Source organism: Choloepus didactylus, chromosome 5, assembly GCF_015220235.1.
Source record: "Choloepus didactylus isolate mChoDid1 chromosome 5, mChoDid1.pri, whole genome shotgun sequence".
NCBI lineage: Eukaryota > Metazoa > Chordata > Mammalia > Pilosa > Megalonychidae > Choloepus > Choloepus didactylus.
In genome coordinates this window covers 8,572,054-8,594,988 of record NC_051311.1, presented here as the reverse complement: position 1 = coordinate 8,594,988, position 22,935 = coordinate 8,572,054, and the positions used below count along the sequence as shown (strand labels likewise).

Sequence of the window (22,935 nt, the reverse complement as noted above, 5' to 3'; positions counted from 1 at the left end):
AAATAATTGGTTTAATTTTAAAAAAAAAAATTTAAACAAATGCTCATTAAACTATTAAATGCTTTCCATCATAACTACTTTTAATATATTTCTTCATGTAGATAGTTCTCCCTGAAAATGAAGGTTATCAGCAAAGACAAATAACATTAGGAATGCCATCTTGTGGTTGAGAGTAGTCCATTACATTAATAGGCCCTTTCAATGACAATCTTTAATTCAGAAATTAAACATCCAATACATTTACAATGTAAATCAGTTAAAAGGTACTGCACTACAAAGGAATAAAAATGAAATGTGTGCAACTGTTTTGTGTGTTTTTTTGTTTTTTCGTTTTTTTTTCAGAAAAAGACAAAATTCATTGGAAAGAGAGACATCAGTGTTAGATTGGACTCCAAATAATACAGGAAGGCTGATGTCTATAATTACAAATTATGTACTTCTATTAATACTATTCAAAAATCTTAATTCTGTTAATTACCACATCCTGGATTTAAATCATGTGAATTGATTTTCAAACTTCACTCTAATGATAAGTAGCTAAAGTGGAGTGGACAGAGGATTTATCTAACTTGGACAGTGTAGAATACACCAAGTTAATTGTAGTCCAAATGGAGTTTGAGAAGGGTTAAACACTGGCCCTAATCTTAATATATGAGCTTACTACTTCCTTCATACAAGTTAGCCACCGTGAGTGATAAAATAACTTTCTTGTCTAGTCAATAGGGAACTAGTAAATGGTTACAGATGTAGTACTTAACAACGGTGTTCAAATATTTTAATCACCAAGTCACTAAGGGCTACCAGACATTTTGGTCCACTTAACAGCCGGGGTAAGAGAGTGGAAACTGACAAATCCCTCATGAGTGCAAAGCAAAACACAAGGGCACAGAGGTCCATGCACTATGCCACATTTTGTCACTTCCAGATTAAGATTCCAAGGAGCAAGTGCAGGGACACAGTCCTAGTGATTAGACTATTCAAATTCCAAAAGATAATAAACATACAGCTATTTACAGAAATATGCCATTGTACTCAAAATCAACTTTTGAGATATTTATTATGGCATGCCTACTGCCAGAAAAACATAGGACATCTCTTCCTCAGAAAGCTTTCATGAATTGATTCTGAATTAGTGTTTCCACATGACTCTTCAAGACATTCACATCAGCGTCACAGACCTGGTACTCCACCTTCTCTAGCTGCTTTGTTCTCTTTAATAAAGCCCCGTGGGGTGGAGGCAATGCATTGTACGAACTCAGTAAATAGAGCTGACCCAATGAAGTTTGGTTCATTTCTTTAATCTTTAAAGCCTGCATGATAGCAGGTGCAAACTTTGAGTAATGAGCTGTAGATGAAACAATCACTGGGCAAGTTTTGTCTTGTATTCTATCTGCAACCACTTTGGCAACAGCAGTGTGTGGATCCAAAATATACCCTGAAGTATTGTGGGTGGAATTAATAGCTGCCAGGCAGTCTTCCTCAGAGCACCAGTCGGCTACAAAATCCTGCTGAAGCTTCTCAACTAGCATCTTTTCTATCTGGAAGTGATGCTGATATTCTAATTGGTTAAATAATTTTGTCATTAGTTGTCCATCTCCATTAGCCATCAAGTGTAAATGTCGTTCCAGGTTTGAAGATTTGAGAATATCTATGGCTGGTGAAAAGGTTTGGGCTAACTGTCTTTCCCTTAGATCATAATGCCCTGTTTTTATAAAATCAGTCAGAACATGGTTCTGATTAGAAGCACAAATGAATTTTCGAATAGGGATTCCCATCATTTTGGCATACACTGCTGCTAATATGTTGCCAAAGTTTCCTGTGGGAATACAGACATCCACTGGGCTTCCGAAAGAAATAAATCCTTGGCTAACAAGATCAAGGTATGCAGAAGCATGATAAATTACCTGGGGAAGCAGCCGGCCCCAGTTTATGGAATTAGCTGAACTTAAGGTTGTTCCATATTCAACAGTAAGAAAGCCAGTAAAATCAGAATCTTTAAAAATCCTTTTTACAGCCGTCTGGCAAAAATCAAAATCTGACTTGACACCTATTGCCTGTCCATTTTCTTTCTGACTGCCAATTATCTGTGCTTTTTGAAAATCACTTACTCCATTCTCAGGGAAAAACGTGGCCACAGCTATCCTCTGCTTGTCACTGTTATTAAGACCACTAAACCCATGTAAGACTGCACTCCCTGTGTCTCCTGAAGTAGCTACAAGTATCATATAATTGCAACTTGGTGGAATACAGTGTGCAAAGAGATGAGGCATAAGCTGCAAAGACAAATCTTTAAATGATCCTGTCGGTCCATGAAACAACTCCAAGATGAACTGGTTGCCTGAAAGGTGCCTGACTGGGGCAATTTTTGAGCAGGCAAAGTTTTCTCCATAAGCAGTTTCAATCATTTCTCCCAATCTTGCAGCAGGTATGTCAGCAGGATGTATACACCTTTCCAACAGTACTTGGGCCCTTTCTATATAGGTTGCTCCTACTAGACGTTTCCACTCTCCGCAGCTTAATTTTGGAAGCTCCTTCTCAGGAACAAAGAGCCCACCATCAGACGCTAACCCCTCAATCACAGCTTCACTAAAGAATTTTGTTGAAACCTTCTGTTCACAGTCTTTCGGCCAAGTATGTCTTGTCGAAATGAAAGTTTCTGAATCCACATCTTGATATCGTTTAACTGCATTAAGCACTTCATCAGCTACCTCCTCTGGAGAAGCCTTACTTTCACAAAAAACACGAGTATCATACCACTTTTTATAATACTGTCTTCTAACCTGAAGTAACTCCTTCACAGATGTTCCAGAATTTTGACCTACAATTCGATCTATCTTCATTGATTTTAGACGATTAATTATATCTATTAGAGGTACATCCAGGTATACAATTATCCCATTTTTCTTCAGATGCCACATGGTAGCATCATGCATTGGATTAGACCCAGTAAGGGAAATCACACTTCCAGACACAGAGAAGTTTAACACAGCTTTTCCTTCCTCTTCTAAAAATTGCTCATTACCAACATCCTGTAATTTTTCAGACACACTCATATTCCAGGTTTTTTCAAGGATATCATCATCCACGTCTATGACACAACAATCTAGTTTCTGACCTATTATTCTGCCTATTGTTGTTTTTCCAGCACCAGGAGGTCCCATCAGGACAATATTTTTGTCTCCAGCGAGAGAGTGGGTAGAATGCCATGACTTCCTTAATTCTGCAAGGGCAAAGGTTCTTAAAAGAATTCGCTGTATATGTTTATCCATTTTAACTTGTATACTAGACAGACATTTCTGTGTTATTTTTTTCAGATGCTGACATCGGTTAAGGTTAAAGTGGAGCATTGTCTTTTCACTTTTCTGCCCAAGCCAATCTAAAAACTGGCATTAGCCCTTTTCAAAACAAAAACAAAAAACACATTTGGTTATTAAGTTCAACAGACTATAAAATCCCCATATAATCATGCTTACAGTATATGAACTGTTTAAAAGTCTTTTCAAGTTTATGGGACATTTAAAAAATGGATATCAACCCAAACCCTCATATATTGAATATTTTCCTTTTAATAATGTTTCTCAAACCTCAAGACACTGAAAAATCAAAACTTTAAAAATTGATAAGTATAAATAGAAGTTCTATTCAAAAATGCCAATATCATAGCTTCTTGGAAAAAAATGAATACTAAATCCAATTAATATAAATTCTTTTCTTTTATGGAATAGTGTAATGAAAATTATGGTTCATAGTTTATTGGTTCATAACACCTACAAATAAGGACTATTTGGAGTTGGAGCACTAGTTCCTTGAAAGTTAAACAATATTAATATTTAATTTCTCTTTAGTATATGAATGTTGATAGACTATCACGTTAAATCATAAATTTCTTATCATAGAATTCACAACAGAAAACCAGAGTAAAATAACATATTAGCTTATAAAATATGTAAGTAACTTTCCAAACAATAGAGCAAAGGTATGACATTTTCTTTTTTATGTATTTTTTACAAGCATACTATTAAAAATCATTCTCACATACTTTTTTATATTAAAGGTCTGAAAAAGAGTCAAAGTAAAAGGTGTAAAAGTATGCCAATGAGTTAAGAAAAACTGATAATCAGCAACAAGGCCAGAAACTACATATCTATAACTTCCTTTGCATGAAACCATTGCTTTGTATCTGATCCTCTAAATATCATCAGTGGAGGAACTTAACTCAAATATCACACTCCAGAGTAAAGCTAAAAAATTCAGAAATATTTCCAATGATCAGAGGAAAAACTATTCTGGTATCCAAGGAAGCTCTTCAATTCTCCATACTGTTCAAGTTCCTGACTCTGAAAGTATATTTACTATCAAACAAAACATGTTACGCCAAACAAAGTCAAATTTTTAATTAAATGTAAAATGCATAACAACTGCCACAATGTTCATTTAAACTGACCAGAATAGCTTTACAGACACTTAGTAGACTTTTACATATTCTATGGCAGAACCAAATGCAAGTAAACCATATTATATGTTAAATGGTATGTTTAAATATGTTCTGAAATTTTTCAGTCATTTTGAAAATGATAATCTATGCTATTTAAACTGTTCTATAATTAAACTATTAAACTATTTTAAGCTAACTCAGAATTTAACTTACAGTAAAAATACAACTGTCAAGAAAAGGAACTCATTTACTCATTTCCTTATTTGATCTTTCAGCTTGTATGTACTGTCTTAACTCCCACTGACTTTCACACACATGACACACAGGAACCAATCTCAGATGAAGCATTTGTTGATTCCGAGGCAAAGCCGATCTTTGCAAAAGGGGGAGTCTGTAACGGAAAAAAAATCAAGTTAATCATAACTACATACAGTATCATAACATTCCACACAAAGACTATTATTCAAAAAACCATCTGAAATGTTTTAAGTACAGAAAAATAATGAATTGACTTTTTTCATGCCTCCCAAATCTATTATTAAAACATTAAGACACTGGTTTATTTCAATATGTGTATGTCTCATCATAGAAAATAATTTTACTGAACAGCATTGAAGGGATTTCACCAAGCAATGTAAAAGATAGAGCCAAATAATAATTATAAAATCTTTCGTGAAGAATGGAAATCTTAATATTTTAACTATGTTTAACGTGCAGAGGAAAAAATTCAGCAGGCTAGATCTCTGAGTGTCTCAATTATTCTTTTAAGTTATCTTATCTATTTGAATCACTACATGATTTGTAATGTAATAATAGCTATTGTAAAGTCTCAAGGAAAGATCTGCCTCATACAAGGAATGCTTAGCTATTTAAATAAGTCCATAATACATTCCAGGCCCTTATCACAGTGGCTTGGCACATACGCATATTAATATATATCTTAATATCAATCACTCATTGATAATGGACTAAGAAAATATATCATTGAGTCACAATGTCTAGCATATTATTTTTATGGTTTGGTTTGCTTATAAACTTTCAGGGAAGAAATTCTTTCCCTGGAGTAAACCAAAGACCAGAGACAAACGTACCCTTGAATCACACCACCAATTTCTCAACACCCTATTTAGTCAAAAGGATTTAATGTTTGCCAACAACTTAAAATAAAATGTAAGACACAGCCCTTCCAAGATTATTTCGTGATGCTGGCTATAGCTCAACCACCTTCGAAAAAGCCTAGGCCATGGTTGCACTCGTCATCACACGTTGATGCAGCCACTTTTTAAATTCCTCAGAAAAATGACTAAATCTAGTCTATTTGTTATATTAAGAAACATATTCTGAGTTTTAAAAAATCTTAAAAAGTGTTGGAATTTTTATAGTAATATGTTGTTTTCTAGTAAGTAATAATAAAAAAAAAAAAATGCAACTATACCAGGGCATAAAATAATCGGAGGGAGGTGAAGCTCTACTCTCCTGACTACTGACCCCAAATCCCACCAGCCAGCCCTCTCTTGGTCTGCCTCTGAAATAGATGGAGAGGGTGGGAGGGCCACACCCTGTCATCCAAAGACCACAATGTAAGCCAAACGCACAATTTTACAACTTCACCACCTATCTCTGCCTTTATCTCAGTGTCAAAGCTGACTAAACCTTTCTGTTATAGTCTTCTATTTTAGCCTGGTGTTGTTAGATATCCTCTCATCATCTGAACTATTTTCTTCAAGACTTTTTAAGTACCCTTCTCAATTCTATAACTGAAAACTACTGTAAAGAAAGTCTTTATAAAAGATTTATTTTCTTCCCAAGTGTCTTACTTACATCCCCATCTGTGCCCATTTTATCCACTTAAATATATTAAAATAAAGTTCAGCAAAAACCCTAATTTGCCTACATAAAACACGTGCATACCATTTACATCAAGGATCTGTAAAACTACAGTCTACCGCGTGGCCAAGTCTGGCCCACTACTTGTTTTTGTAAATAAAGTTTCATTGAAACACAACTCTGCTCCTTCATTTGCACATTCCTTTAGGAGCTAGCTACACCTGCTTTTGTGCCAGAGCACACAGCTGAGTGGCTGCAACAGAGAACTCTTGGCTTGCAAAGCCAAAAATACTTATTCTCTAGCCATTTACAGAAAAAAACTGTCAACCCTCGATGGTATACCAATACTAATTCCTTGTGGATATGATGCTGGGCATAGGCATTTTTCTGAGAATAGTATTGCCATTTTGAGGGAATTATAGAAATCAGAAATATATTCTTTGTAAATACCCATTCAAAACACAAGCAGAATTAAAGACCAGGTATCCAAGAAAAAAAAGTTCCTTTCCAAATAATTTGACAATTTCATCATGATGGCAGATGATCCTACAGAGAGGAGATCTTAAGCAGATTCTATTTGTTATTCTTAAAATACACCCACCACCAGCAGGCACCAGTGCAATTATTTAACTTCAGTAACGCCTGAAACTCAAGGTTACTTAAGGCCAATTGGTGTGCACCAACTGCAGAAATTACGCTTTCCCCTCTGGCCCTTTCAGGAGTTGAAGCATAAATAGTCCCAAAGTGTTCCTTTTAACTGGAAATTTGTACACTTTCTCTGATGTCTACCCGCTTAGCGAATGGTGTTACCATTCTGCGAGTCCTTAATTCAAATACCAAGTATAGGGAACAGTTCTCCAACGAATTTTTCTCTCTACATGCTAAGCAAAAACTAAAAATAAAAGACACGCAAAGGGAAAATGACAAGATTAAAGTGGTTTATATTATATACACACATGAACATGAATGTGTGTATATATGCATGTATCTGTGTGTGTATCTCTCTATCTATCTACGAAATACATATATGAAACGTTTTGGAAGACGGAAGCTCAGTGATGTGAAGAAAACAGGAAAACGTCACCCCAAGAGGTCCTTCATCCGAAATGAAATGGTTGTTACACGCCAGGGATAAAAATGAAAATCTGATCAACTGGGTAAGAAAAACTAAATTTATTCTTGGCTAATGGAATTCAGGACGGGCCCCCGTACCCCGAGGCCCCCAACCCCGAGCCGCCCCCTCCCCGGGCAGCGCGGCCTCGGCAGGGCTGGTCCGGAGCCCGGCCCTCCCCCGAACCCCACCTCCGTGGCGTCTTATAGGGCTCGCGGCGACAGAGGCTTCCCCAGGGGCTGCTCTCAGCAGTCGCATCCGCATGAACAATTCAAGGCCAAACTGCCCAAAACGGAGGAAAAGTGCGCCTCAGAAAGACGACGATTTTCACGAAGGGTCACGAAAAGCTGGACGCGAGTTCGATTGCCCACGTCAAAGCCGTCCCCTCGGGCTCGGGCCGCTCCACGCGTCTAAGGGGTCGCGGGGCCGCCGGGTTTGGGGGTTCGGGGCGCACCCAGAGTCGGGGTCACAACCGCGCTGCGGGAAGGGAAGGCAACCCCCGGGCAGGCATGCGACGGGAACGGCCCGCTCTCTACCGCTTTTCCTTCTTACTCCTCAGACAACTCACCAAGAAGACGGGGAAAGGGAAAGAGAATGGGGCGGAGAGTCCCCGCACCGCCAGGGCCGCTAGGCGACGGGGAGTCGCTTTTGGACCCTTACCGCCCCCTCCGCGCGGCCACTGCGCCTGCGCCGGCCGGGCGCCACGCCCACCGCCGGAGCCGCCTTGCACCGCCCGTTACGCTGCGCCCGCGCTCCACCCACCTGTCCTCCACGCCTCACCGAGTTCCGCCCCGCCCTTGCCCGTTCTAACGTAGACGTGCGTCAGCGTGTCTCAGTCGCTCGCCCCGCCCCACCGGGATTGTGGTATGCGCGCACAAGAGACGTCTTTTGGACGCTTGCGCATAGGTGCGTTTCTCGACTCTATCGTAGATGTTTGTTTTTTTCTGAATAGAGGCAGGAAAGAGCAGACTTTTTAAAGGGACGCCGTTCTCCACCCTATTACCCCCAACAGTGTCTTCCATATTAAACTTCTCAGGCACAAGAAGGCACTGCAGAAAGGGAAGAGAAGAAACCCAATTTGCTGCGCTGCCTTCCAGCGACCCGTCACCTAGTAACTGTTTCCACGGCAACCGCCCCGTCAACAACGCTAAGCGACTCTAGAGGAATAGGAAGGGTATTTTCTTTTCTTTCCAAGAGAGGGCAGCTAAGAAGGGATCAAAGAGGAATTATGTGAAGGAGGCAACCCGAGTTCTTTCATAAGGGAGTAGGAAAGGGAAGGAGTGAAGAAAGGGACGAGACATCGGTACAGTGAGAACAAAGTTAAGGATAAGTTTTAAGGACTCATTTGGTTGCCATGGATCCAACGTGCTCCTCTGAGAGCATTTATAACCTCATACCCAGGGACTTCAAGGAGCCTCCCCAACCTCCCAGGTATGTGGGTAAGCCAAGATCACCACTTGAAAATAATGCGGAATAGTTATACAACTTCAGGATTAAATAAGCATACGTGTCCTATTAAAAAAAAAAAGCAAATAATATTCTTGTCTCTAAAGTAGTCGTGGATGGACAACTTCTTAGAGAAGACATAGAAAAATCTAAAGTATTTAGCGTCTCACAATTGACAGCAAGGGCGGTTTGGGGCTGTGAGATGGCCATTTTATTATGTTAACCTTAGCTCTCTATTAATATAGTATGTAATTGTTCTGTAATTTTTTCTAATTGTTCGTACCTGATGTGATATACAACATATTGTGAAATTTCGGGTTGCTGTTGAAAAGAGTAAGTCACAATTTTATTATCCTGTTTTAGGATACTTGATTTTTGGTTTCAGGAGTTGAGTGGTATATTCCTAACTGCACTCTGTTCCCTCTCCAAAGGGATATTACTTAACCTCCCCCCACTAAGCTTATTGTCAAATATAAATTCCCATTTGTTTCTGAGCCTCAGTTTTTTGATTGATAAGAAGTAGATGGACTACATAATCTCTAAGGTCTTTTTCAGGTCTAATGGTTAGATGGAAGGAAGAGTGGATGGGTAAAGACAAAAATATGTAGAATTGAGTTACATACGACCCCTTAAAATCTCAAAAAGGTAACCACAAAGTGAACACTCTGTTACTCTCTGGCATAGGGTCTTCTTAAACTTACTTAACTCTGCAGGCAGAAAAGAAGCTAACTAGTGGAGAAAATCTCATTTCTCCTAGGACTTGAAATGTTTGCTGTGTTTTACCTTTCTCTTTTTCCTAATGCAAGTCATTGAAAGAGCAATGGGCTGAAAAAAACATGCTCTGCAACTAAGTCTTCTTGGGACTTTGAAAAAATTCTCACTTGGTTCTGAGCCTCAGTTTTCTGATCTGTAAAACAAATTAGATAATCTCTAAGGTCCCTTTCAGATCTAATAGACAATTATTTTCACTAGTAATTACATAGGGTGCATACCATCATCAGCCAATGGGCAGTTTCTTCAATTTTAAGCCTGTCTGGTTTTAACTGGAGCAGTACCGATATTGTACTTCCATTAGCTTCTCTTCTCTAATAGAGATTGAACAGGAAAGTAAAGTTATCCGGTTGTAGACTTTATGAGGAGTGTTCAGATTAACTGTTGCTGAATGGACTTTTGATGAAATATTCCTGCATAAAATACAGGATAAATCTCCTCTCTGAAACCCACTGGTAGATTATGTTTTCTATAGGGTACTGAATATGAATGTAAAGATATTTTATTAGATAGGTATTCTGTTCATTGGTGAATTAAAAAGCTTAGTAAAGCATCTAGGTGACTTTTTTCCAAGAAACTTTATTGGAGCAATCTTTATTCAATTGGCAAGTATTAACTGAGCCCCTATAAGGTGTATAATGTTGCCCTAGAATATCAGTTCTTGGGCAATGTTGGAGTGACAGCATGAATTCCTTGGTTTTACTGCGAAGGAATAAGGAGACAAAGGACTTATGGTGAGAGGGAATAGAAAGTATCCAGAAGTGGCACCAAAAGAACCCTTTTTCTTAGGGCAATGTCAACCCTCCCTGTAGGCAACAAGCATTGGGAGCTGTATGTGTATTTTCCCCATGTAAGCATTTTATTTGTTTGTATCTATTACATCTCTTGAAAAAGAATCCCAGGCTTTTCCCTCCTGGGTGTTTTAGTCTTGCTTCCTCACAGTCCATGATGCCAGCTGAGATTGTCAGTTCAAACAGAGCAAACCGAGGAGACAGGAGCAGATTATTCTGCCATTTTTCTAGATTTTTGAGTTGCACATGAAATCTGGGACTCATCACTCCACAGTTGTTTAACCTGCATGTTAGGTTCACAACAATTTTCCCAGCTCTGTGATCATCAATGATTTCAAATTCGCCAGTGTAACCATGCTTCGTCATCACATATGGAAACTGGACAGTAGCTCTGGAGCACTGCCTAAGAAGAAGCTGGCCTTTGCCTCTCTTTTCAGCCTTTTTGAAGCTCTTGAGAGCATTGCCTTGTTGTTCATGCTCACCATCATGGAGGTACAGGAAGATGGCCGAAAGAGAGCCCTTTGAGGGTTTTTAATTTGACAAGATGGCATGCATACAAACCTCTAAATTATAAAAACAGAGAACAATAAAATATATAGCTAGTTCTCTCTTGCCACACTAATACAAAATTGTCCTGGCCTAAACTCCTCACTAAGAGTAAGAGTTAAAGACACCAGGAAAGAAGCCTGTTAAGCTACAAGACCTATTTGCATCACCCCGTTGTATAAACACAGCTCCAGGAAAGCTCACAGCACCTTTCTTTTGCAATACTGGCAAGATGATTGTCCAGCTTTCACAAAGAGGTGGGTTCCTTGAGGAAACCAACAATTGACTCCACTGTGAGCTGTCACACCTCTGAGGTTATGGTCTCCTTTTGGAAGTGAGATACAGATATTAAAATGTTAATTAATAGGAAGTGAAATAGAAGCATTATAATGTTAATTAACAAAGCAAGATATTATTGAAAACCCTAATGAGAGATGCAGATCATAGATGCTGTGAGAACTTAGCCAGTGGATCCATGTGATTGCAGTAGGAGGAAGAGCACTTACTTGTCATTGAACTAGGAACTGGGGTTAAGATATGAAAGTCCTAAAGTCAATGGAAACCCATGATTTAATTTTCAGAATTTGAGTTGTGGTTCATGAGGTGATTTCCAACATCTTCACCAAATCAATTACCCTTCTATTGATGACTCCATTCACTTCATATCTCTAATATGATTCTCTTTCCCTTTTATTTAAGGCAATATTCCTGATATAATCTGAACAGCCCATGGAACCCAGAGTCTTCTCTCCTTCTCTTAATACACAAAAGAAGTGTATCAATACTTTTTTTTTAACTAAACCAAATCATTTTATTGTGCAGTTTCCTTCTACCAGAATATTACTAAAAATATAAATATAAAATCTCAAGAAAATACTCAGAATAGATATGTAATCCTCCCCCAAGTTGGGGCCACCTTCCTTGTTCCTTAAAAATTGATGGACTATGTATCTGTCTTCATATCATCTACATACAGCTTAAGTTCCCATTAACATTTTGACATTTATGTCCCACCGTTGGCTCATATTGAAATTCCCATCATATGATTGTGTAGCTGATTCTCTTCAACTAAGTTTATCATTAATCTGTGAAAATAGTTTGAATTATGAATCTTTCATAAACTCCGTTAACTAACTCTCCTAGCTTTGTGTCATTTGCAAATATCCTCAGTTTTTCTCTTGTATCCCCATCCACCATCGAACAGGGCAAGTACTTTGTACTTCATTGGGCTACTAGACATCTCTCTCTAAGCTGACGGCAATACTTTCTTTGAGTGTTTAATCAGCAACCCAAAGGGATCCATCAACCAGTTCATATTTCTCTTCCTTATCAGTAAGGATTTAATAAGATTCTTTGCTAACATCAAGATGCACATTGTATGTCTAAGATATTTCCCTGATCTAATGGATCTAATAACCCTTAAAAAAAAAAAGCTATGCTCATGTACCTTGACCTGAAGCTCCTCATGCAATAATCATTGCTTCTCTGTAAACTTACTAAGGAGTCTTGTAGAAATTGAGGTTGGGTTCACCAGTGTAGAGTTTCTGGATGGAGCCTTTTGGAAAATGAGAATATTAAAGCCCTAAGCTCCCACCATTGTTTTAAATGCCTTTCTGTTTTTCATCGGGATTGTGTCATGTAGTCAGAATTTCATTTTTGGAGCTCCCCATTCTTCTTAGACTACCTTCCATTTTATTCCATTTCCATACTGTTATACCTGTGTCTTCCGAGGTCTTTGTAGCATCTTCTTGTTTAAAGGCTGGTTCTGTATGTGAATTTGCTGAGCAGTCCCTTCCTTGACTATTATAAACTCCTAAGATGGCATGTTCACTTTCTCCTGAGGCTCTTGTCTCATCTACTTTGCTGACTAGAGTCAGGAATTCAGTTGGAGAAAGCAGTAGCTCTTTGAAATGAACATATATTCAAAGAATGTCAAGAATGTTCCAAAGTCTTTGTTTTTAGCATTATGAAATTTTATGCTAGAATTCCCATTGCTGCAATATGTGGTCAGAGTTTTACAGTTAGTGTTAGAAACTATCATTCATCTTGTTCATCTGGCCCAGCAGTCTGTGCAGCCTTCCACAGAAGTAACTTATCTTCATTACTAGTGTTATTTTTACCCAAATGTTCTCAGGCTTATTTCCTCAAGATTAGTAATGATAATCTTAAAATAATTATTGTAATAAATCTATCTATAATAATTATAGACTATATATATACACACATGTTCTTGACATATAATTTTATATATATAAAATCACATATATATGATCTATATATATACATACATACATTCTTGACCTAGATCTCACAGTTCATATAGAAGATTTCAAAATCACCAGGAAGAGCAAGCCCACAACTAAAAATGTGGTATAGTTAATAGAATCACCAGAAGATTATAGAAGAATTGAAGGCCTGGGAAATTGAGTAATGGAAGGATAATTCAAGAAGGCACTTTATTCTCCTTCAGACTTGTGAATGAGGAGAAGGATATCCACAAACAGGATTTTTGTCAATAGAATTGCAGCTTCCATATGTACTTACCAGTTTAATGTTTGTTCATTGTGGGTGATTGCCTCTCATTTAGATTTATATAGATTGTGGTAAAAATTATTGGCACAACTCTCTGGCATTGCACATATTTGTAAAAGTGTTGAGAGAAGAAAAAAATGCCAGCAATATTCCTTAAAATTAGTTGCCAGATAATGTATGGGTAAATGGAGTTTTGTGAATGTTAGACCAATTTTTAGATGTTTATTCCATTACAGAAACAGGTACTATATCTTAAACATACTGTACAATATATCATAGTAGGAAAATCTGTTTTGTACAGGTCAGAAATGTATATCAGCCTGTCTTTGTCTTATATAATTACCATTTAGACATCATGACTTGAATTTTTAGAGAATAAGACTGTGTCTGCTAGAGCACAGGTAAAATCACATAAAGGGTGAAAGTGTTTTTTTTTTAAATTTAATCAATGTGGATATCCAATATTAATAAGGATACTATTACTGTTATTAGTAATAATGATAATGTGTTCAATGTATAAGGGTTCATAATGTGCCAGTACTGTTGTATGTTTTTCACAACCATGATTTCATTTAATTCTCACAACAACCCTATGAGATGAGTAGTGCTATCTCAATTTTGCAAAAGAGGAAACTCAAAAGAGGTAGCTAGGAAGAGGGAGGAAGAGCTGGGATTCAGGCACAAGTCTAGCTCCAAACCCCTTTACTTTAAACAGGTTGCCTTTTAGACTGAGTAACGGAATAATGATAGAGAAGTAAGGTAATGTTACAAATGGGGTTGTAAACAAAATGTATGCTTTAAAGTCCCAGATGTTTGCTTAAAGTCTGATAACAGCTCTGACTCAGAGCTAACTAGAAAGCAGCCAAGCTACAAAGGAGGAAAGATTCTTCATGTGATTCTTTAAAGATCTCTTACACTCCACGTCACATTATGCACAAGATAAGAGTAAAGCAGTAGCTGAGGCAAAGCACAAATACTCTTACTGTGGAGCTAGCTCGAGAGGGGAGACAGTGGGTAATGTCATGGATGAAGATTTCAGCAATTCTCTTACATTCAATACCAAGAATTTCATAGGTCTACTGTAGCTCTCCTTACAGACCAATGGCCTAATTGCAAAACATAACTTAATGAAAGCAATTTTGGAAGCATCAATATGATGTGGTCTGGGCATTGAGGAGCACCGAGATCAGAAGTATACTGATCAGGTAAGTGCAGAGCATAGCTTTAACAACCAGCCAAGCCGGGGTGGAATTGGCATCCCTTTTTGATAATTTAATTACTTGATATAGTCATGAGGCTGAGTTGAAGACATTTGCTTCTCTGCCTGAAGATGTGCTTATGGGTATCTATGTGCATGGCAGAATTCTCCTCCATGAGGAAAGAAGATTACAACCCCATGAGGTGATTAACCCAGTAGGGTGTGCGAAGGGGCACCTAACTCAGCCTGGCAAGGGAGGGGCTTCCTGCAGGACACGGCACCTGAGCAGAGTCAGGGAACGCAGACTGTTGCATCAGTTAGGAAGAAACCAGAATTTCCCCACACACCATGCTGTGTTATCTCTACCAAAAAAGATGACATTGATTCATTTTGCCATATGGAAGTGGATTAATTTAGCAAGTTGTCCATTAGCATTTCTAAAAAAAATTCTCCTCAAGAAATAATTTGGGGGACTTTCTAACACAGTCTAGGCCCCAAATTCCCCACAAAAAAGAAACACTGCAATAATTTTGGCCTGAAATTTTAAAATAGCTGTTATTAATGAGATACCCATCTCACCCATTAGGAAAAATAATCTTAACCAAGCACTCTCAAACTATCCCAATTTTTGGTAAGTGTTGTTTTCTGTGTGTACCCTTTAAGAAGATAAACTGTTTTGAAACTGTATATATAGGGACTTGATGTAACTTACTACATAGTGATTATTGGCAATAAATCAAAGTTATAGTATGTTTACTGAGAATAACAATTTTAGTTTTAGAACAATTGATCTCTAGCCCAGATCTAATAATAATTAGAAAGTAGGGCCAGTTGTCTAATAAGGCTACCTGCTAGATCTTTATAATAAAACCACATTGTCTATAAAATGGAATAAGATACTATTCAAAAGGAAGAGTAAGCTTTACACGTGCTAACATGGAAAGATATTCTTATATTGGTTTAAAAAATCAAGTTGCAATTCATTGATAAATAGAAACATAGAAAACAGTTTATTCTGGGAAACAGATTGGGGAGATGAGGGAACCTAAAGTGTATTCATTTTTTAATTTTTATTTTTGTAATTAATTTGGAAGAATAAATATATAGAATAGAATGCTTACCTTGTTTTACGTAAACATGGGTAACTTCCAGCTCACCAAAAGAAATGGTTGAATCACATGATTGCAAATTTAAAATAGGTGGAGGCAAAGATAGACATATTGATCAATGGAATCAAATTGAGAATTCAGAGATAGACCCCCAGATCTACGGCTGACTGATTTTTGATAAGTCCCCCAAAGCCACTGAACTGGGACATAACAGTCTTTTCAACAAATGGGGCTGGGAGAGTTGGATATCCATATCCAAAAGAATGAAAGAGGACCCCTTCCTCACACCTTACACAAAAATTAACTCAAAGTGGATCGAAAGCCTCAACATAAGAGACAGTACCGTAAAACTCCTAGAAGATAATGTAGGGAAACATCTTCAATACCTCGTATTAGGCGGTCACTTTCTAGACCTTACACCCAAAGCACAAGCAGCAAAAGAAAAAATAAATAAATGGGAACTCCTCAAACTTAGAAGTTTTTGTACCTCAAAGAAATTTGTCAAAAAGGTGAAGAGGCAGCCAACTCAATGGGAAAAAATTTTTGGAAACCATGTATCTGACAAAAGACTGATATCTTGCATATATAAAGAAATCCTACAACTCAATGACAGTAGTACAGACAGCCCAATTATAAAATGGCCAAAAGATATGAAAAGACAGTTCTCTGAAGAGGAAATACAAATGGCCAGGAAACACATGAAAAAATATTCAGCTTCACTAGCTATTAGAGAGATGCAAATTAAGACAACAATGAGATACCACCTCACACCAATTAGAATGGCTGCCATTAAACAAACAGGAAACTACAAATGTTGGAGAGGATGTGGAGAAATTGGAACTCATTCATTGTTGGTGAGACTGTATAATGGTTTAGCCACTCTGGAAGTCAGTCTGGCAGTTCCTTAGAAAGCTAGATATAGAGTTACCCTTCAATCCAGCCATTGCACTTCTCGGTATATACCCAGAAGATGTGAAAGCAGTGACGCAAACAGATATCTGCACGCCAACGCCGATGTTCATAGCAGCATTATGCACTATTGCCAGGAGATGGAAGCAACCCAAATGTCCTTCAGCAGATGAGTGGATAAATAAAATGTGGTATATACACACGATGGAATATTACATGGCAGTAAGAAGAAACGATGTCGTGAAACATATGACAACATGGATGAACCTTGAAGACATAATGCTGAGTGAAATAAGCCAGGCACAGAAAGAGAAATATTATATGCTACCACTAATGTGAACACTGAAAAATGTAAAATAAATGGTTTATAATGTAGAATGTAGAGGACCTAGCGATAGAGAACAATTAGTGAAGAGGGAATGATAAGCTAATAAGAACAGATAAGTTATCGTGGGTAAATTTAGCATTCTGGGAATGCCCAGGAATGACTATGGTTTGTTAATTTCTAGTGGGTATGGTAGGAATAAATTAACAGAAGTGTTGCTATCTTAGGTTATCTGTCTTTCTTATTCCTTTGCTGGGTTATAGTCTGTATATTTTCTTGGGGTAGAGTAGGAACATGTTAGAAGTAAAGTAGTTATTTTAGGTTAGTTGTCTTTTTCTTATTCCCTTGTTTTGGTTTGTTTGAAATGTTTTTTTAATATATATTTTTATTTTTATTTTTATATAGTTAATAGTTACTTAAAAAAAAAAAAAAAAACAATGACAAAAATATGCAGAGCCCCCCTGAGGAGCTGGGGAAGAATGCAGGGGTGTTGGGCTTCCCCACCTCGATGGTTGCTGATCTACTTCCCCACCTCGATGGTTGCTGATGTGCTCGCAGACACTGGGGACTGGCAGTTTGATGTGCTAAGCCCTCTATCACGGGACTTGCCCTTGGAAAGACTGTTACTACAAAGGAGAGGCTAGGCCTGCTTGTAATTGTGCCTAAGAGCCTCCTCCCGAATGCCTCTTTGTTGCTCAGATGTGGCCCTCTCTCTTTAGCTAAGCCAACTTGAAAGGTGAAATCACTGCCCTCCCCCCTACGTGGGATCAGACACCCAGGGGTGTAAATCTCCCTGGCAACGTGGAATATGACTCCCGGGGAGGAATTGGGACCTAGCATCATGGGATGGAGAACATCTTCTTGACCAAAAGGGGTATGTGAAAGGAAATGAAATAAGCTTCAGTGGCTGAGAGAGTCCAGAAGGAGCCGAGAGGTCGCTCTGGTGGGCACTCTTACGCACAATATAGATAACCATTTTTAGGCTTTAATGAATTGGAATAGCTAGCAGTAAATACCTGAAACTACCAAACTACAACCCAGAATCCTTGAAGCTTGAAGACGATTGTATAACAATGTAGCTTGAGAGATGACAATGTGATTGTGAAAACCATGTGGATCACACTCCCCTTTGCCTAGTGTGTGGATGGATGAGTAGAAAAATGCAAAAAAAGAAAAAAAAACTAAAGGAAGAATGGGATGGGGGACAATTTGAGTGTTCTGTTTTTACTCTTTTTTTTTTTTTTTTAAACTTGCTTTCACTTTTTCTGGTACAAGGAAAATGTTAAAAAAAAAATAGATCAAGGTGATGAGTGAAAAACTATATGATAGTAATGTGATCAATGGATTGTATACTTTGGATGATTGTATGATATGTGAATAAATCTTAATTAAAAAATTAAAAAAATAAAGATTACATGATTGCAATTATTAAACTCTCCATTCAGGAAAGAAAAAAAAGTATGTGGAGTATACACACTCCTGTTTTACACCAAAGGAAATTATTTTATTATTCAAGAGACTGTATCTGCCATCCCAAATTCCATGAGAATTTTAAGGCACAGGTTTGGCTTGAACATTATTTATTTCCTGAAGATATCTAATGACCTCATTCAGTTTATACCATAATTTTTTCCTAGCCATTGAGTTCAAGATTGAGGAAATGTCCCTAAAAGCAAGAAACCATTTAATGTTTCTCCAGACAAATTTATCCACATAAAGAAGAGACTACATTTGTTAAAAATAGTACAGCTGAACTTCTAATTCCAACCAAGATTGAGATTTCCCCTCTCACTTTAAACAACTAAAACACTAGAAAAAAAAAATGAAACAGAGGTTTTCAGACGCTGGACAAAAGGCAGCACAGGGCAGCGATCCCTAGGAGAAGGGAAACAAACAAGGTGAGCCCTGTGACAGCCTCAATGTAACTCTCTGGGGAGGATTTTAAGACTAAGGCCCAGAAAGGGGAGATTAGAACAAAGCTCAGCAGTCTGCTTGAATTAAGGAAACAGAGTTCAGTGTTTTAGGAGACCAAAGCAGCTAGAATTCATGGCCCAGAGGCCCAGAGAGGAGAGAATGGCATAGAGAGAACTCTAGAAATCTGCAGGAGGATCCCCCTCAATTTTTTGGCTGAGAAGTGATTGGCACTTGTATGTGATGAAGCTACAAAGATCAGGGAAACAACCACCAGGAAGCAGCAGAGCCAAGTATAGCTTGTGTTGCTACCATCAGAGTGGAAACACCTCCCAAAACATAGTGCATTGAGTAATGCATTCAGAAGTATACTGCCTCAATACTGGGACCAAATTAGAACTAGACTACAGGCTGTTCTGGATCCACCCTAAAACTTAAGAAATGATCACACTGTTTCCAACTAACATAACTGTTCCAGAATAAAGCTAAAAAAAAAAAAAAAAAATTTGAGGAATACCAAAAAAGAAAAACAGCAACCAACAATGTAAAATTCACAATGTATGTCAGTTGATCAAAAATTACCAGGCATGGGGGAGTCGGGCAAGATGGCGGCATAGAGAGGAGTGGAAGCTAAGTAGTCCCCCTGGAACAACTACAAAAAACCAGAAACAACTAGTAAATAATCCAGAATAACTGCGGGGGGACAAACGAGACCATCCATTCATCATACACCAACCTGAATTGGGAGGAATGCCCGAGAACACAGCATAAAATCTAGCCAGAACAGTGCCGGGTAAAGTTAGCATTTGGAAAAATGCTTTGATGACTGATTTTCTTTCCCCTTCAAATAAGATGTCACTTCCACCCTGATCAAGATGGCGGAGTGAGAAGCTTCAAGGCTCCATCTCCCAAAAGAAGGTTTGAACAACCAGTAAGAACTGGCAGAAATGGTTTTCTAAAAGCTTCAGAAAACTGTTAAAGGATTGCAATAACAGAGTGAAAAACAAATCAAGAAAAAGGCCAATTAAAAGCAGTAGGATCTCCTGGCACCCTGGCTGGCCCCTCCATCACCCCTCACCCACTCAGTATGGATCCCTGGTTCCAGTTCTGGAGGGGTCCGAGTTTTCCAGGGGGAAAAAAAAAAACTTAATATCTTAAAAATTGTATCAGGTCCTTTCCTTAAGCACTCTCTTTGACAGAAACAACAGAACAGCGGCATCGCCTCTCAGAGGATCAAACACACATGTATGTCTGGCCCAATCTGTTTGGTGGTGACCTGAGGGACTTGCTGTCCTAGAACTTGCACTGCTGTAGAAAGCAGCTCACAGATTCACAGAACCCTCCCAGAGAAGCTGTGGGAGAGCAGTTAAGTGGCTGCCTGGGACAAGGGACTGCTGAGGAAGGACCTACAGTACAGTGCCTGGGACCATAAGGAAACCGTTTTCTAGGGAAGAGGGGCTATTCAGATCTGTGTAAATGGGGGAATTTCTAGACCCACACACATGCCCAAGACAAGACACATGCACAGAAAGGACCAGGACTGCACAGAAAGGATTGGGGGGTGGGGGGGGGGGGGGTTCCTATACTTTAGCCTTGAGCCATTCTCTAAACTCATTGTATGGACAAACCCTGAAGGAGAGCACTAACACAGGTCAATCTGCAAACACTGGGAACAGTGTTTTCTTTTTTTACTTTTCTTTTTGTATTAGCTCCTGGCATTCAAGGAAAGTCCTTTCCTAACACTAGCTGTATATAGATTTAAGGAAGATACCTCACAGTCTAAATTCCAGCAATAACACACAAAATATCAAAATATCTAGGTTTCAACAATAGATTATAAAACATACAAAGAACCATACATTATAAAACATACAAAGGAAGTGATGGCCTAGGCAAAGGAGAAGATTAAAGCATTAGAAATTATTGATAAAGAGGACCAGATCTGGGGCACTCAAGACAAAGACTTCAAAAAATGGATCCTAAATCTGCTCAAAGAGATAAAAGGAAACATGGACAAAGAACTAAAGGAAATCAGGAAAACAAATAGAAAAATACAATAGAGAGATGGAAATTATCAAAAGGAACCAAAACAGAGCTGAAGACCACAGTAATAGAAATTAAAAATTCCCTAGAGGGTTTAACAGCAGTTTTCAGATGTCAGAAGAAAGAATCAGTGAACTTGAAGATAAGACAATTGAAATCATCCAGTCTGAGGAACAGAAAGAGGAAAGAATAAAGAAAAGTGAACAGAGCCTGAGGAACCTGGGGGACACCATCAAGTATACAAATATATATTTACTATGGGAGTGCCAGAGGAGAAGAAAGGGTCAGAGAGAATATTTAAAGAAATAATGGCTAATAATTCTACAAATTTAACAAAAGACATGAATATAAACATCCAAGACATTCAACGAACTCCAAACAGAGCAAACCCAAATAGACCCATACTGCGCCAAGTTATAATCAAACTATCGAATACCAAAGATGAGAGAATTCTGAAAGCTGCAAGAGAGAAGCAGCATGTTACATTCAAGGGAGCCTCAATAAAATTAAGTGCCAATTTCTCATCAGAAATCATGGAGACAAGAAGGCAGTGGATGACATATATAATGTGTTGAAAGCAAAAAACTGGCAACCAAGAACTCTGTATCTGGCAAAACTGATTTTCAAAAATAAGGGAAGGATTAAGACATTCCCAGATAAACAAAAGCTGAGACTTTATCACTACTAGACTAGCCCTTCAAGAGATGCTAAAGAGAGTTCTGCAGGTTGAAAGGAAAGGACACTAGACAACTGACTGAAGCCACATGAAGAAATAATTATCTCCAGGAAAGATAATGACATGGGTAAATATAAATCCCAGTACTATTTTATTTTTGATTTGCAACTCCCACTTTTTACTTCCTATAGGATCTAAAAGGCAAATGCATAAATTGTAATGAAAAATCAATGGTTTTGGATTAATAATACATAAATATATAATTTGTGACAAGAATTACATAGAGGTGGGGGGACGGAGGAGTATAAGAACATAGTAACACAGGAACACAGTTTATGTATGCTATTGAAGTTAAGCTGGTATCAAAGCAAATCAGAGTGTTATAGATTTAGGATGTTCAAGCTTGGTTCAATGTAAAATTTTGGCTCCATGCTAACCATGAAGGAAATTATCAGAGATTATGCAAACTCAGAGATAGAAAGTAAAATACAGGTTACTAGGGGTGGGGGATGGGGCAACAGCGAGTTAATGCAAAATGAATGTAGGATTTCTGTTTGGGGTGAAGGAAAAGTTCTGCTAATAGATGGTGGTGAGGGTACAACACTTTTAATGTGATTAATGGTGGGGAAAGGTTGGGATAGGGAGATTTATGTTGTATATATGTTTCCACAATTTAAAAAAAAAAGAAAGAGAAATTAAAGAGACAATGACAATTAAATGCAATACATGGTCATGGATGGGATCTAAGATTGGAGGAGAAAAGACTCAAAAGAACATTATTGGAACATAAGAAAAAAAATGGGAATACAACACGCAAGCCTTGAATCAAAGTTAAATCTCTTGAACCTGAAAACTGCACTTAAGGTGATTCACAGGAAATGTACATGGAAGTATCATGTGGTTCAAGGAGTATGAGGTGTATGATTTGCTCTCAAATGTTCAGAAAAGATAGACAGATACATGAAGGAAGGAAGGAAGGAAAGAAGGAAGGAAGGGGGAAAGAAATGGCAAAGGTGGTAAAATATTAAAATTGGTGGATCTGGATATCTGAGGGGGGGGTGTGCTAGAGTTCTCTGGGTAGGTTTTATATCATTTTTGCAACTGTCCTGTAAATGTGAAATTGTTTCAAAATAAAAAGTTAAAATTAAAAAATTAAAAAATTACCAGGCATGTAGAGAAGCAGAAAAATAGAATGAGTACTCAAAAGAAAAATCAGTCAATACAAACAGACACAGAAATGACATGGATGAAAAAATTAGTACAGAAAGATCTTGAAACAGCAATTCTAAATATTCTCCATGTGTT

General features: G+C 38.0%; 2 protein-coding genes across 7 annotated transcripts in view; one reads left to right on the top strand and one right to left on the bottom strand.

Annotated features, from left to right (window-relative positions):
• Positions 1-330: 330 nt before the first annotated feature.
• THNSL1 (threonine synthase like 1) lies at positions 331-8,081 on the bottom strand. 6 transcript variants are annotated; one of them, XM_037837886.1, is made up of 4 exons: positions 7,942-8,039; positions 7,565-7,655; positions 4,649-4,826; positions 331-3,395 (listed from the first exon to the last, which is right to left on the bottom strand). In XM_037837886.1, exon 4 carries the CDS (start codon positions 3,345-3,347, stop codon positions 1,101-1,103), a length of 2,247 nt encoding a protein of 748 aa, XP_037693814.1. In that variant the 5' UTR covers positions 3,348-3,395; positions 4,649-4,826; positions 7,565-7,655; positions 7,942-8,039; the 3' UTR covers positions 331-1,100. The 6 variants fall into 6 exon arrangements, with proteins under 6 accessions (XP_037693814.1, XP_037693811.1, XP_037693816.1 ...); XM_037837883.1 differs by lacking the exon at positions 7,565-7,655 and having other exon boundaries at positions 7,942-8,081; XM_037837888.1 differs by lacking the exon at positions 7,565-7,655 and having other exon boundaries at positions 4,741-4,826; positions 7,942-8,081.
• Positions 8,082-8,517: 436 nt separating this feature from the next.
• The window catches only part of ENKUR (enkurin, TRPC channel interacting protein), a 31,070-nt gene continuing 16,652 nt past the window's right edge, over positions 8,518-22,935 (top strand). The window contains exon 1 of the mRNA XM_037837889.1: positions 8,518-8,804. Within this exon, the coding sequence (XP_037693817.1) occupies positions 8,728-8,804 (77 nt within the window). The 5' untranslated portion in view covers positions 8,518-8,727. The remainder of the gene's footprint in view (positions 8,805-22,935) is intronic.